This window comes from Mugil cephalus, chromosome 1 (genome assembly GCF_022458985.1).
Source record: "Mugil cephalus isolate CIBA_MC_2020 chromosome 1, CIBA_Mcephalus_1.1, whole genome shotgun sequence".
NCBI classification, from domain to species: Eukaryota; Metazoa; Chordata; class Actinopteri; order Mugiliformes; family Mugilidae; genus Mugil; species Mugil cephalus.
The window spans coordinates 40,560,302-40,575,741 of record NC_061770.1 but is presented as its reverse complement, the minus strand read 5'-3'; the positions used below and the strand labels follow the sequence as shown (position 1 = coordinate 40,575,741).

The window sequence follows — 15,440 nt, the reverse complement described above, 5'->3', positions numbered from 1 at the left end:
GACTGGAAAACACTTTGTGTTTCTCGCGAATTCTATAAATAAAAGTCAAGTGAGCTTAATGCTTTTAATGGGAAGCTGCTGCAGTAGGAAATCAGATTATATCCAGATACCTGTTTGTAGAGATTAGATTAGCAGTAACTCAATACATCTTTTTGTTTTTTTTTTCCTGTGAGAGTCCTAACAGACATCAAGTTCACATAATGAAAATATTGTGACTGCGCGTCAATGCTTAATACTTACATAATACGACATAATACGACAACAGTAGTGATCGTTGCTGGGGCACAGATTTAAGCATGTGTTCCTCAGCAAATAAAATAATGTGGGAAAGTTTCTGTCATGTCATGTGAAAGTTTCTAGAATAGGTTTTGACTAATAATCAGAAACTCTCAAGAGTACACATAAGCACTTTTATTCAAGTTGCTTGATGACAGATTGTATGAAACATCTTGGGAAAACTTGTTACAGTTGTTCTGCGGATTTAAATTGTTTCTGTCGTGTCTTCAGTAGTTTCGCGGTGGTCTTACAGCTCAGTTCTTCATGGCTGCATTGTTTGGGATCATCTTAATTCCGCAGAGGAAACTGGAAGCCGACCTCTCTTTCTTTTACAATACTGTAAGCATCTGTAAACTGAAATGAAAAAACCTCAGGAATGCTACCACTTAACTCTCATCCCTGTATTCCTCAAATAGCTGCCTAAATGTCCTCTCTTTGAGTTTATTAAATAACTGCAGCCATCACACAGCAGCAGCAGCAGCAGCAGCAGTGATGTGCTGAATACATTTCTGCACACATGGCAGTGGTAATTATTTAAATGTATCATCACACCGTCAGGCTGAGTTCGTAGTTAATATTCAGTGTTTTCATAAACACCAGACTAAGTGGCTGTCTTCAGGATTCGTCCTTAACTCTGTCACAGCTTTCAGGGCTTAATTTGATATTCAGAAGACATTTCTATAAGGGGACGTCTTAAAGGTGTTCATATAAGTAGCTCCTTCAGTCGAAAGGACTGGTGGGGAGTTTAAATAGGGACATGACTGGACACTTAACTGTAGCTGTAGGTGCAGTGAGGACTCACTGTCAGTCAGAAAAGCTCCAGGACAGACTTCTTGGGTCCAGATGTTAAGACTGTAATTATAGATTAATGGCACATCATACCTGAGTCCAACTCCTCTGTTCAAAGGATTATCCGGCTTGGCATGGATGGCTTCTTTTAACCCTTACTCAGACTGTTTATCTTCTCCAGCTAAAACGTATGACACAATGACGTAGTTGTCTTCAAAAGAGCGTCCTTTGTCCTTCGTTTTGTGTGTGAATTGTTTTGTTTCCCTAGTGTACAGGTCTGCGCTGAACTGTATAAACTACACGGCTCTCGGTGTGTTACCAGGTTTAAAGTGAGAAGAAATCAGTGTCTGTTTTTGTTTTGTTATTTCGTTTTATGTAACACCTCAGTTATATTCTAGCTGCAAAACAAATGACATACACACTAATAAATCTGAGAAGGCAAATATTAACCAGGATAAACAACCAAAAGCCGACTCACCGGCTGTGAACGGTGAGACTTACCCATAATGAAAGAGTCCAGGCGTTGCCAACCCTTGAACCGACCTTTATATTATCTACAAAGGCTTTTAAGTCAGATGACCTCAGATGCACCCTGTCAGTCAGCGGCGGCTGAGCGACAAATTTCCTGCGGCCTCCGCTGCTCGGTTCTCCCCGGGGAGTAATGGAGCCTCCTGGGGTGATAGGAAACCAATCGGGGTCGACTCATCTGATTTCTGAAGCAGATGTGTTCATTGTAGAGTTCTCCCCTGACGGTGTTTAACATCTGCCTGCTGTGCTGTTGATATGAGAGGAGGAGGAGGTGGGGAAGCAAGACATGAAAATGGCTTGTGATAGTGGTTTATAGAAAGTAGCCTGCACTGAAGTAGTATTAGAAGAAGGGTGGCGGTATGCAATAGGGATGCATTGAATTGGTAAATTTTGGACTATTACCAAAGCAGATAATGCCAATACCTGTTCTTTCATTTCTATTTGTTTAGTATTATTATTAATAGAGATTAACCGATATGGATTTTTTCGTGCCAATACCGATACCAACAGCTCCAATCTAAACTGTGGACAGTGGTGAAAAGTCAGTAACTTCTACTTAACAAAAATAAAAGTTAAAGACAACAAATAAATAAAAACCCAAAAGAAAATTATTTTTAAGGGTGCTCGACACGCCTATGAGTACGAGCATTTTCCAGCTTTTTCTCCCATTTTGTGCCAAACAAAAAATAAAAAAATGAGATGCTTTGGACAATCTCCCACCTATTTTAATGCTCACACTATTTTATTTATTTTTTTTATGCTCTACGCTTAAAATAATGTCCTGGAGTAAACGTGGGCTGTAGATCCTCAATAATGCCTTTTATTATCTCACCAAATTAACTATTTTACATGGGTGCATTTCACAATAAAACATATTTAATAAACTGCAGAAAAAATGTTGGCTTTACAACTTTAAATAGCTCCCCATGGGTCTTGAAAGCCACATTCTTCTACAGGAAATATGGAAATGAGCAAATAGCCTCTCACCGTGTTCCTTTCTTCTGTTATTTCTAAAAAATCAGTTCAACACTAACGTGCTTCTGCTCCTCTTTCTTCCTTACCCCCAGTTTGCGGAGACATCCATGGCCAGTTCTTCGACCTGATGAAGCTGTTTGAAGTAGGAGGATCGCCAGCATCCACGCGCTACCTTTTCCTGGGGGACTACGTCGACAGAGGGTATTTCAGTATTGAAGTGAGTCCGTGTATTTGTTGTTTTGTATTTTTTTTCCTTTTCGTCCTCGCGAGGGCCTAATCAAGTGTGACACGCGCCATGTGCTTGACTGAAGCTTGTGTTTATTAATAGCTTTCTCTGCGCGTGCATCGAATCAGGCTGCAGATATTGAAGTGGTAATGGGCTTTTGTATTAACTTCAAATGCAGCCCGGGTAGCAAATGTCACAGTGTAGCTTAGGGTTATGTAGAGAAGGGTTTTTTAATATAAAGCAAAATACCAAAAAAAAAAAAAAAAAAAAAAGTTTAATATTGGGCTTGAATTGACTGAAATATATCTTCTGAAATATACCATCTCACCGCCTGAAACCTTATGCTTATATTAATAAAACATGTTTTAATGGAGTGCGCCGTGTCAGTCCTCTGAAGGTTTGTCATCTCTTTCTCTGGCAAGCTTCAACATGCCACAAAATGTACTGCATGAATGTTTCATCGTGAGCAGAACCACTTGTCTTAAGCCACTCTGTGAAACTGCCAAAGTCTGAGTTGATGGGTTTTCTTCTTCTAGTGTTAGTAAGATGACACGCTAATGGTCCCCCCCCATCCCCCCATCCCTTCTTCTTCTTCTTCTTCTTTGTTTCAGTGTGTGCTGTACTTGTGGGCCTTAAAGATCCTTTACCCCAAAACACTGTTTTTGCTGCGTGGGAACCACGAATGTCGACATTTAACAGAGTATTTCACATTTAAGCAGGAATGTAAGTAATCCTTTTTTCACTTCATTTGATCTTAAGTGAGCTTCGGAAGCTATGCGCGCACACACACACACACACACACACACACACACACGCACGCACAGTGTGGAAGGAGATGTGAGTTATTCTTTCTAAAAAGCTGTTTATTATGTGTCCAGTTCAGCCGCTGACCTCAAACGCTCACTTAAAAGCAGCCTTTGGCCTCAGTCACATTTTTTGCTCCTTTTGATATTTACACATGTCAGAATTATTTCTCTTGGACTCGAGACACGGTAAACGAGAGGAGGGGGAGGGAGGGGGGCACTGTGAAATTTTGCTCTTTTTTTTAAAAATGTGTTTGGGAAGTCTTTTGGCAGTGTGGGCAGCCTTTCCGTCCCGGGCTAGCACACTGCCGCAATGTATGAGAGCGGCCGTTGTTTGACTTGGCGTGCTCTCTTTTCCCTGCCCATGACAGGTAGAATTAAGTATTCAGAGAGGGTGTATGACGCATGTATGGACGCCTTCGACTGCCTTCCCCTGGCCGCGCTTATGAACCAGCAGTTCCTGTGTGTACACGGAGGGCTATCTCCAGAAATCACAAATCTTGACGACATCAGGAAAGTATGTCTGACTCGACGCAATTTTCTCATCATTTTATAGAACGTCAATTGTCACGTGTGTTTAGGAGCTTCCTGTGTGCACCGTGTGTTTTCTTTAAGCTATGAGGAATCTGTGAAAATGACAACCTTGCCTGCAGATGATGAAGTGTCTTTCCCAGATTCTGCCGAGGATCCCGACACCGATCTCCTCCTACCTCTGATTAAAAAGTATTGAAAAGTTGGATCCTGCTCTCAAATTTAATTCAATAATTCCGAATGGGTTCCGTGGCTGCAATCAGAGAGCCTGCGTAATTGAATTCGCTCAGCTGAAGTGTCCATCGTGCGGCCCGTCCAGTAATCCGCCAGCTTTTGTTCGAGAAGGAGCCATCCTTGCGTGAAAGCAAAGAACGGCGGTCGTGAAAAAAAGAGCGCCGGTCTTTGACGCGTCCTGTATCGTCAGAAATCTCGAAATAAATTTGAATCCGCCTCAGCGAGCACGTTAATTATGATCAGTGCCTCCGAAATGGTTCTCGAAGCCTTTTTCTCTGCGTCCGTGCGAGGTCTTGATGTGTAATTTTTCCCTGGTCACACACACACACACTGACTTACTCTTTCCTTCCACAGCTAGACAGATTCAAAGAGCCTCCGGCGTACGGACCGATGTGCGATCTGCTGTGGTCCGACCCCCTGGAGGACTTTGGGAACGAGAAGAGCCAAGAGCACTTCACACACAACACGGTGCGAGGCTGCTCCTATTTCTACAGGTGAGCGCTTTGTCTCTCGCAGTTGCACTAATGCGATGCATTTGGAACGCGCCGAAGAGTAATTATTGCGCGGAGGACTCCAGGTAAGAGCCAGATGGGACCCTAATGCGTTTAATTCACTGCTAGTATTAAACAGCACCTGCAGTCCATCATGTCGTATCACATGCAACAGGAAATAAAAGCGGGATCTCGCTGGTGATGTTTCAAAAACCGCCGACGTGCGACGACGTCTCAGCTGTGAGGGGAGGAGACCGGCGGTTGTTAGAACGCGGAGTGCGTTTGAGAAATTTCAAAGGACGGCTCCCTAGACTGTCTGCCGTGTTTATGTAACTACCTTCGAACCGAGCCGAGTAACCAAACAAACGGCGGAAATGCTCGGAGAAAGCAGCCTGCGCGGTCGCAAAAATGTAATGAACTGGCGCGTTCCCACAAGGCACAGTCCCGTCTCTGAATGCGTTCGGCGCTCCCTCTGCTCATTATGGTCTTAGCGATGCTTACTTGGCCCCGGTGCGCCCGGGGTAAGCCAGCAAAAGTAGTCAGAAATGTCCCGAGGCCCCTAATGTGCATTCTTTCTTTTTACTCTTTTAATAGCAGGTGTTTCATAACCGTCGACTTAATCGCGTTTTAATGTCCGCGTTTCGGAAATGACTTCTGTTGTTGTGGAATTGCGAGGGCTCGCTTTGCCTAACGTCCCTTTTCTTAGTTTATGCGGGCCATTACGTTCACAAGTGGTTCTCTTGTCAAAAAGAATGTTTGTCATTTAACCGAGGAGAGGCTGCGCTGAAATGTTAGGCATGTGGGCCCCCCTTTCGCCTCCAACGACCCATTTGACTGTCACATGTTTGCGTTGAACCGGCATCCCAGTTAACCTCCCGCCACTCGGGCCAAAAATTCCTCCGGAGCCTTGTTTTTCGTCAGCGTCGTCCGCTCCGTCCGCCCGGGGGGACGTCCGCTAATTGGCACCGCGCTGGCTTCTCGGGATTTATGAGACAATTTGAGCCGGGCTGAGCGAGGGCCGTTCCTCGGCGCCCCTCCTCGAGAGCCGTCAGCCCCCCTTTGTTGCTTCTGTCTTGCGACGACCGATGTTTCCTGCAGCGCCGCGGGCGCGCTCGTAACACTTTTACAAACATAATTCAGGCATGAAATTGCACACGTTTTAAATATGGCTGCTTTTATTATAACCATCCACTCAGCAGTTAAGCTTTTTTTTTTTTCTCTTCCCTTATCGTTGGTGTGAGTCCAACATTTACACGAAGCCAATTTTTAAGTTTCAGACCATGAGATTGCACGTGACGAGCTGATTTCTCGTGCAGCTCTTCGTGGCGTCCGAGGCGCTCATTAACATCTGTGCCCCGTTGTTGGACAGATGGGGAGATGAGCTAAGCTCCGAATGCAAACTGCCAAAAAAAAACAAAACAACAACACCAAGAAAACAAACTAGGCCAAAATGTATCTCGTCTACCCCACAGCCCCATATGGCACGAATCCACATCTGCCGCATGAAATCAAGTGAGAAATAGAGCTTTTTATTTCTAAGTCCTCGTCCCCCGTAAAGAAAAACAAACAAATTTTTAATTTGGCATCTGCGCTCTCGCTCCCACATCCCTCCCAGCAGATGTTTGCGTGGCGGTTGTTTTTTTTCGTCTTCCTAATGTCTACATACACCAAGAGTGTTGACAAGTCTTTCAGTTTTATTCCATTTTATTTCGTTTCTATTTAACCAAGGTTTGTCCCGTTGAGATCAAAGATCTCTTTTACGAGGGAGACCTGGCCAAGAGTGGCAGCAGCACAGTTTCAACAAGAACAACAAAAAAAACACAACAGAAAAGCTCAATTAAAGCATTTGCATAGAGACAAATTGTACTCAACAGATTTCACCGTCTTTTTAAACTCATCCACATACATGCATTTACATTTTAAAGTTTGTCACGTAACCATAAGGTGTTCCATGCAGCAGGAGCAGAAAACCTAAACTCTCACATTTCCACTTTTACCTGGAACCACAAATTGCATCATATGCTTAGAACAGAAACCGTTCTTCAAAAGTGAATATAAATACGTAGGAATAAAAACATACCAGTTTCAGTGATTAACCTTTGCACCGTGTGGTATCTGATAAGCGTGCATATAAAACAACAACCAATCAAACCTGCCCTTAAAGGACAGCACATAAAATGAGACACAGTAAGGCGCTGTGGCGGTATAGTGGTCATCAAAGCGCATGAAACCCGAACAGTGAGTCGTGTCGGGCGTAAAGAAGGAACCAGCAGGTTTGGTTGGACAGCGGTTGCTTAGGAAAGGCTTCAGTGTGATGTTGATTGCGGTACGTGGGTGTCGTTCATTGTTGTGCTCTGATTTCTGCAGAGGCGTTGAGCTGGGATTACAGAACTTGGTGCAAAATCACAACCTGTCTTTTTGAACAAGCACATGATATTACTTCATTGCACCGCAGAGGTTTGAGTGTTCGGGGGTGTTTGTGGATTCTTCTTCTCATTCTCGTGGACTTAATATTTCAGTGAAAAGGCTTTCAGGGTGTTTTTTTTTTCACATTTGGACTCAAGGATAAACTGATTAGAAGTCGGTGTTGGCGGGGGTCAGTGGTCGCAGTCGGTATAAATGCCTCAATATCTCGGGATATTTTTTTTCAAATTTGGGGCAGCTTCACTTGCACTCATGCATGAGACTGCCAAGACTGAGCGCAGAGTGATAGGTTCACTGGTCACTGTGACCTCACAAAACTCAACATACAGTGGATATCTTGAGGAAATTTCTATTAAATTTGGCCCAAAAACAGTAAAATTAAATTTGAATCCTTCAAATTCTTCACAGGAAGTTGACTAGTTACATATTATGGTGGGTGGATTGTGCGACAAGTACGTCTAAGTACCCCTGAACTACTATTTATTTATTCATTTATTTATTTTTTTCAGAGCGAGAGCCGTGTTTGAAGTGTCAGACTGACGGTGTTTACGCTAGGCTAACAGTAGGTTGTGTTCAAGCTTCAATTAACCTGCAGAAAAACCTCCGTAGCTTCGTTAGTGTGAGACGCTACAATGTGTTATATAGATTATATAAAGATTTCATTGTTGTAAAGCAGTGGTTTCAACCTTTTTTGGTAACTCCACCCCCCAGTCCTCAGGGTAGATCAAAAATTAGCTTAGCTTAATTTCAAGCGCTAACCTGAACATGCACATTAATGAGTTTCCCACAACACCTTCCTGTAGATGATTCACAATAAGAGCATTAGAAATGAATGTTAGAAAATATATAAAAATGTCTAATCAACCAAAGATTTTGCGACCCCCGGGCAGTACCTCCGTGGACCACCTAGGGGTCACGGACCCCCTGTTGAATCTGCATCTTAACAAGTTAGCGGAGGCATGCAGCCACGCACAACTAATCTTGTTTTTGCTTTGTATCACTGGATTAAATGACAAAACAAAAAGTGGGAGCCTTGAGATTTACTCGAATAGGCCGTAATAACAATGAGACCGAAAACAGCAACAGCGTTTTCTAGTGTTGAGTATAACAATGATAAATGCGACGTGATTTATCCACTGTCTGCCTCGCACAAGGCCCTAAAATTCCCTCTGCTCCAAAGCCATTCAGCGACTGTAACGTAGATCAGCCAAATATTTTAGAAAAGGCAAAAAACAACACTCGAATTGAGACCCTATTATTGCTGGAAAAAGTCCTCCCACATTTGTTTCACATGCAAAGCAGCGATGTCACTCACTCGTCGGGAGCCGTCACTCACTCTGCTCGTTACAGAGCGTCCCACGTCCACCGGGGTTTTAATCTTGTTCGTTCGAAGCGTCTCTGGAAACGTACGCCGGTTTGTTGCGTTCGAGGCGTTCTGTTTGCCGGTGACTCGTCCTGTGACTTTTTCATTGTGAGCAAAGGAAATTTCCAGTGGAAGCTGGTGCTGGAAGGACAGAATGGAAAAATGTGAAGCCTTTTACTGCACTGTAGTTGGACTGCTGGCAGTGAGGCTTTTTGGTCTTGCTGTTCACAGACTGAATAGATCAGCGTGAGTATAAAACATGCTCCAATGCTCCCCGGTGATAGCTTTTTTTTTTTTTTTTTTTTTTCTTAAAGAGTCGGTCGCTATGAATCAGAAAATACTTGACATTTTTTTGGGTTTCATTCTGAAATAAAATCCAACATTTGACAAGGATCGCTCCTACTCCTCTCACAGCGTGAAGCCTCGTCTAAACGTTAAGCTTATTACGGGTTATTATTTAAACTGTGACTAATAATACCTTTGCTCGCGCAAAGAGGTCGGCTTTTCAGAAGTTAAAGACCTCAGTTTTCAAGTAGAAGACAAAATGGATACAAAAATGTTGAGCTGCTGTTGGTTTTTGGAACAAATTTAGTGTAAACTCAGCCTTGTTTATCCACTGCTCCTCTCGGCACAATCAATAATACCCTTGACTTTCTTTAGTTATTTCTATCGATTGTCTTTCTTGGTCTTAAAGGGATTTTTCTTGATGTATGAGTAAACCAAATGTCTCTTTATTCAACAGCTACCCTGCAGTCTGTGACTTTCTACAACACAATAACTTATTATCTATCATCCGGGCCCATGAAGCGCAGGATGCTGGGTGAGTGTTGTGGCATTTCGTCTCTTCCCATCGCACTGTCACACACGGCAGAGTGATTCAGACCGGCGGTATTAAACGAAAAGCTTCCTCTGTATCTGGGGGTTAGACGCAGCCTGTCTGGAAAGCACACACTGAACTTTGAGAGGAGCCCTGTTAATCCGAGAAATAAAAAACGAATCCAGCGCGAGGAGTGAGCGAGGTGGCCAGATGTGCTGCGACGGGGAGTGATTCATGCAGATCTTGTTAACGAAAGGTTCAGAGACGCATGCACTGCTTTACCCCACACAATTTCAACACAGCATGAGGTGCACTAACTGTTCGCCCAGGATTTCTGTCACCGGAAAACACCTTTGAAAAGTTTTAAAGGTTTTAAAGCTGAGCAGGTGGGTGGATGTGTCAGTGCGATCTTCCTCGGAGCAAGGTTAAGGCAGTGGGAGGCGCCGCGCAGTGTTGTTTACCGTTGCACTCCCGCAGCGTGGTCACATGGGACACCTCGCCACATCTCAGATGAGATTACTCCCCCACGACACCTCGGGTCCCACTTGTAATTACCTTACAGGATTTTATCTTAATAAAAAACAGGATTTCTCTGTTTTTTTATTACCTCTGAATATTATGATCCACCAAATATATCCTCTCAATTATCCGGACATCCACTCGTTGTGTGATTTATAGTTAATTTGACTGTGACTTGGCATCAGTATGACGACAAAGCCACGGTCGCATTTCACCTGTAACACAGGGATTTGCTCTCCCGATGCAACACCCAAGTCCCCGCTCCCTTGTCCACACATCAACTTGGGACAAACACACAGTGAAAACAAGAAACCATAATAGCTGCTAATCAAAACCAGATGCTTGAATGTTACCGAGTAATAACATGAGCTGAAATGTTAACCGACGCTTCTCGTTTACCAGATATCGCATGTACAGAAAGAGTCAGACCACTGGCTTCCCATCCCTTATCACCATCTTCTCAGCTCCTAACTATCTAGACGTCTACAACAACAAAGGTAAGGAGACAAAACACGTCGCTGGATAGGGGGGTTGTTGCATGAACAGTGTCCTTCTTGTCAAGGCGACATCACTTTCACGTATTGGTCTCAGATATAAAATTTAATGTCAGAGTTGTTGTTTTGTTTTTTTCATGACATTGTGATATCAGAGCAGAGACAAAACAGCCGTTGATACAATTATGAGGGGTTCAGTTTGTATTGTACGTGCCAGTTGACACCACTTACAGCTTTTGTTTGTTATGCATTTTTAATTTCTTTAAGGTATTTGGGTTTATTAGGACCTAAGAAGAATAAAAACTGAGCACAATCTTGAACAGGACTCAGTTTTTGGGGAAAAAGGAGAATGTCCTCATATGTGGACATAGGGGTTATTTTTACTATGTATTATAAGAAAGTCACCAATGTGTAAGAACATATAACAAGTGGCTGAGCAATCCCGATGAAATCCCAATGTCCTCAAACGAGTCCTTGACATTGTTGCAATTGATAGAATTTGTTAAATTTGTATATTTTAAACTAGAAATGTTAATAAAACATAAATAAATAAGTTACAATCTTAAAATTTGATGAAGTTTTGTACTTGTCCATATTTGTCCCTGCAGAATGAATTTGCTGGAATTAACTCACGTAATCACGTTTTTACACCAACTAGTGAATTGACCCTTTGCTACCACTAGATGGCAGACTGAAGCGTCCACTTTTGAGGACAATGGATCTAAATGAAGCAGAATAAGTGGCCACAAACCTAAAACTTATTGTCCACATATGAGAGTGCAGAATCTCAGGAGGTTAGACCAATCAGCCACAATTATCTTGTTGCTTGAAATCTGGTATTAACGTAGATGTTATTTACCCAAAGACTCCCCTACCAGCGTCCTACATCAGACCCAATAGGCACCTAATCTGTATGGGAGGGAAAAGGGAGAAGTAAATAATATTATGGTTGATGAGTATTATTATCATTTATTTTACATTTTTCTTCTTTATCAGTGTCATTGTGCACAGGTCAATTCAGGGACAGAGTCGGTGTGAAAGTAGTGGCCGGGTGCCGGCTCACTTGGCACCCGGAGGTGCCCCATGCCGCGCTATGGCGCCCACGCACCAAGATGGCCTTGACTTAGTGCAGTGAGTCAGCACTTTCCCCCCCGAGAACAGACAGTATCTGCTTTAAATGTTTGGGGGAAGTTTGGAACGGAGGCGGCATCGGGCAAACCGCAGGAAATGGAAATGGGAAAGAAAGAGCGATGGTGCTGGTGCACGCTGTTTTGCAATTCCTGTTATGATGAAATGCCAGAATACTGCGGCATTGCTGGTGTGAGGACATCACGCACAGAAGCGAGGATGTCCCTTTTTCTTTTTTTTTTTTCTTTTTGATTTGTTTTGTTTTGTTTCGGCCCATTTTTCAGGTATGTCATCTTTTGATCGGAGATTAGGTTACGTTTGTTTACTCCTTTCCCCCCATGAGCTGCCTCCTTCCCCTGCAAGATAAAGACACGGCGAGGCAGCGTGCCAGTCTGGATTGTTGTTTATTATTAGGAACCTGTTTGTTCCATGCCAGCTTATCTTCCTATGCCTCATAGTCAACACGATACAATACAATACAAACAAACAAAGTGATGTCAGGCGCGTGTTGTTTTTAGGTTTGGCATCCAATCCCCCCGGAAAATCATTTGCTCAATATGGAACAGTCGGACTAAAATGATTTTTGTCTCAGTGACTTTTTAGTGACCTTCACTTGATAAAGTGTTTCCCAGAGCAAGAACGGTTATCAGAGAGAGGGAAAAAAACGATATTTAGTTTGTTTTTAGGACTGATTTAGGCCCAGAGATACGCCTTACCGCGAGGGAGTTTGTGTCTCTTTATTCGTCCCATCATTCACTGTCTCCTGCCAAGGGAGACGTAACTGTTCTCTTTGGCTAAACCCATAAATAATAAAGATCTGTGCCTCGAAATACAAATAAAGATACGGAGCAAATAAACATCGCTCAAACTAAAGGTCTTGCCAGAGATTTTATGTTAAAAGCTCCTCAAACTTGAACAAACGACTTTGTCCCCGGTTCACTTAATCAATTATTTACTCCACTCTGCTTGATGTGTGTTTTCCGCCCCACGGTCTCAACGTTTCTATGGAACAGGCTCAGCGAAGCCAATAAGGTCCTATCAGTCCGGTTGATGCTCTTCTAATCAGTCATGTGGGTGGGGTTCATTGGTGGGACCGGAGCCTCTGTAATGGATTGCTCTGCTCTTAGCGTCACGCCGGAGCCCCGAGCCCACCGAGCAACGCCCCTGTGATGGATGGCCGATCGAGTGGGCACATAAATCTTGAAGAGAGGGGGGGGAGGCGTCAGCAGTTCCCATCAATCGTATGCTGGGAGTTGGCCACATTGACCAATGAGACCTCTCCACATAGAGGTGGGGGTGGGAGAATTGGGGGGGGGGGGGTGCACCTTCTTTCAGAGAGGGGGAGGCGGGAGATATCTGTGAGGCAACACGAGCAGACGACAACCCCTCTCTCGGGAGTAAACTGAACCTGTGGCTCAGGCAGAACCGTCAATGCAAGAGTGATGCTGAGGATGTGATTCTGTAAAGATAAAGCCCTGCATCAAGATCGCACCCATCCCTCCTCTTCCTCCTCCTCCTCCTCCTTTCAAGACAAACCGTTGGTTTTGCGGCAAGTGTCAGGCGTTGACCAGCTGTCCATCATCTCTCTGACCCCTGCGACCCTTCAGTGAAATAAAAATAATAATAAAAAAAACTAAAACACGTAGACACTGGAGCTCTATGCGAGCTCAATTCAGGGAGGCTGCGTTCAATAAAAATGCAGCAGCAGTGATTAAGCAGTTTTCGCTGTTTGATCTTTCACTGTTTGAGTCCTGAAGTGGCTGCAGTGGAGAGAAAGAGAGATGGAGGTGGAGAGACGGAAGAGGAAGGGGTGCAGTTGGCAGCCGCACACTTTGGAGATTGCGGGTTTCGTATTAATGGAATGTTTTCTGCTGCATCATTATTGACTGGTCCAGAAAGCCGACGACTGAATCCTAATGGTCCTGTTGGACGGAGTAAAAGCTAAATGGCTGTGATGTTGCCAGAGCTGATGACACTAACCTCCCACTTTACAGTGGAGAATAGGCCGACGCGATCCATCTCGCACCACTTCAATTTTACGCGAGCAAATGAATCTCTTGCGGCGTTGTCGGTTCGTCGAGGAGGCGGCAACAGGAATCTATCGACGGAGGAGGCGAGGCTTGAGTTGCGATGTTGTTGCCAAGCGAGGGGATCGCCTGCTTCAGTCGCAGGTCAAACAAGACTGTGCTTCCTTCCTGCAGGGAAACGGAGCGGCCCTATTGGCTGCGGGGCCCTGCCTCTGGAATAAATAGTAGGATGGAAGGTAGGGCAGCCGTGACGCCAGCGCAGCGGGGAATTCATTTTTCCCTTCTCGCTCGTCACTAGTGCCAGCATGAAGATGCTACAGATGCCCATCCATCTGTTGTTAAAGTTAAAATTAGCTGGGCTTCCTTCTGAAAAGTGCAACATAATTCTACTTCATTACACTGTTGGGTGTCGCTTAGACTCATTTTGGTGGGTTTTGAGTATTTATGTGTTTTTTTATTAATTCTTGCCATGTTACATGAGCAGGAATACTGGTAAAACCACAGAAGAAGACTGTGCAAGATTCTTTTGCATTAGTCATTTTAACCTGTCCTCTGGAAACATGTGCTGCCATGGGGCATATGACCAAAAATGTATATCACAGTATTTTTCAAAATTCTGATGGTATCACGTTGGTATATCACGTTTTTTTTGTTTGTTTTTTTCATTCATAATCACGTGTTCACAATGTTTCCTGCTGGTTGAGAGAGGAATTAATCTAGTGGATTGACTAAGGTTGGACTTTTTTACTGTGATGATGAGTAAATATTGTAGAATAATCCCACACTAGTAGTAAAACAGGTTTGCATGGCCCCGTGTTAGCACTGCCTGCTGATGTGGAAATCCAGGGACATTAAAAAAACATGTCATCAAGATGAAATGAAGAAATGAGGTCAATTACTGTTTCGTTTATTTTGACATATTTATTCATATTTAAACTGCTACATTTCTGTACTGTCAACAGCAGCGCGGCCAGCTACCGTAATAATTGTAGACTGCGTGCACACAACTTTTTTTTTCTCATTCATGAAAAGCTAAAATTGGGGACATTTTCGGGGACAGCTTTAGCCGGGGGACAGGTCATCCAAAACGGGGACTGTCCCCAGAAATCGGAGTGGTCTGGTCACCCTAAAAAAACCCAAACAACCGACACGAGTCACAGGTCTTCTCATTCTGCCGCTTCATTTTTTTGGACCTTTCCGTCTTCACCACACCTCACAGTGACACAGTCTGTTTAGAAGCACTACATTGAAAATGGTCCAGTCTGAAACATTCATATCATAATGAATATACCGGTATTCTTTATGAAGCGGTTCACCACCCGGCTCTGTGCTGTCATAAACACTCCCTTCCAATGCGGTCGATTTCGTCAGATGGCAGCTCTTGCCTAAGCTCATGTTATGACAGTGATTGCTTTGCATTCTTGAACCGTGATGCAGTAAATTCATTGTCACTTTCCTCTCCTTCTTCTTCCTTTCAGGCTCCTACTATAGCGTGAAATTAATTTGGTTCGATGAGCAGCATCTCTCCTATTTTTTTTTTTTTTGCAAAGCTTCCCCACACTCTCGGTCGCTACCTCCTCATGTGCGTTAGACATCGTCAGAGATTATTCGTTTTCAAATTGCTCCAGTTTTATACCCAAGCCTCGGCTCGGTGTCGGCGCTGTACCAGCGACAGAAGAGAGTCACAGGATTCTGTGATACTGCAAATGTTCTCAATAATTTATTGACCGAAAATGAACTGGAAACCATTCACGAAATGTTGGACGGGGTTCAGTCGCTCGCCGTTGACACATCTGACATCAAATGGAGGCAGAG

At 43.8% G+C, this 15,440-nt stretch overlaps 1 protein-coding gene across 6 annotated transcripts in view; it reads left to right on the top strand.

Moving 5' to 3' along the window:
- LOC125020646 (serine/threonine-protein phosphatase 2B catalytic subunit alpha isoform) overlaps positions 1–15,440 on the top strand; it is a 68,862-nt gene that overhangs the window by 34,540 nt on the left and 18,882 nt on the right. For all 6 annotated transcript variants that reach the window (XM_047606085.1, XM_047606084.1, XM_047606094.1 and 3 more), the window contains exons 3-8: positions 2,661–2,785; positions 3,406–3,517; positions 3,969–4,114; positions 4,717–4,856; positions 9,383–9,460; positions 10,379–10,473. In XM_047606085.1, the coding sequence (XP_047462041.1) occupies positions 2,661–2,785; positions 3,406–3,517; positions 3,969–4,114; positions 4,717–4,856; positions 9,383–9,460; positions 10,379–10,473 (696 nt within the window). The remainder of the gene's footprint in view (positions 1–2,660; positions 2,786–3,405; positions 3,518–3,968; positions 4,115–4,716; positions 4,857–9,382; positions 9,461–10,378; positions 10,474–15,440) is intronic.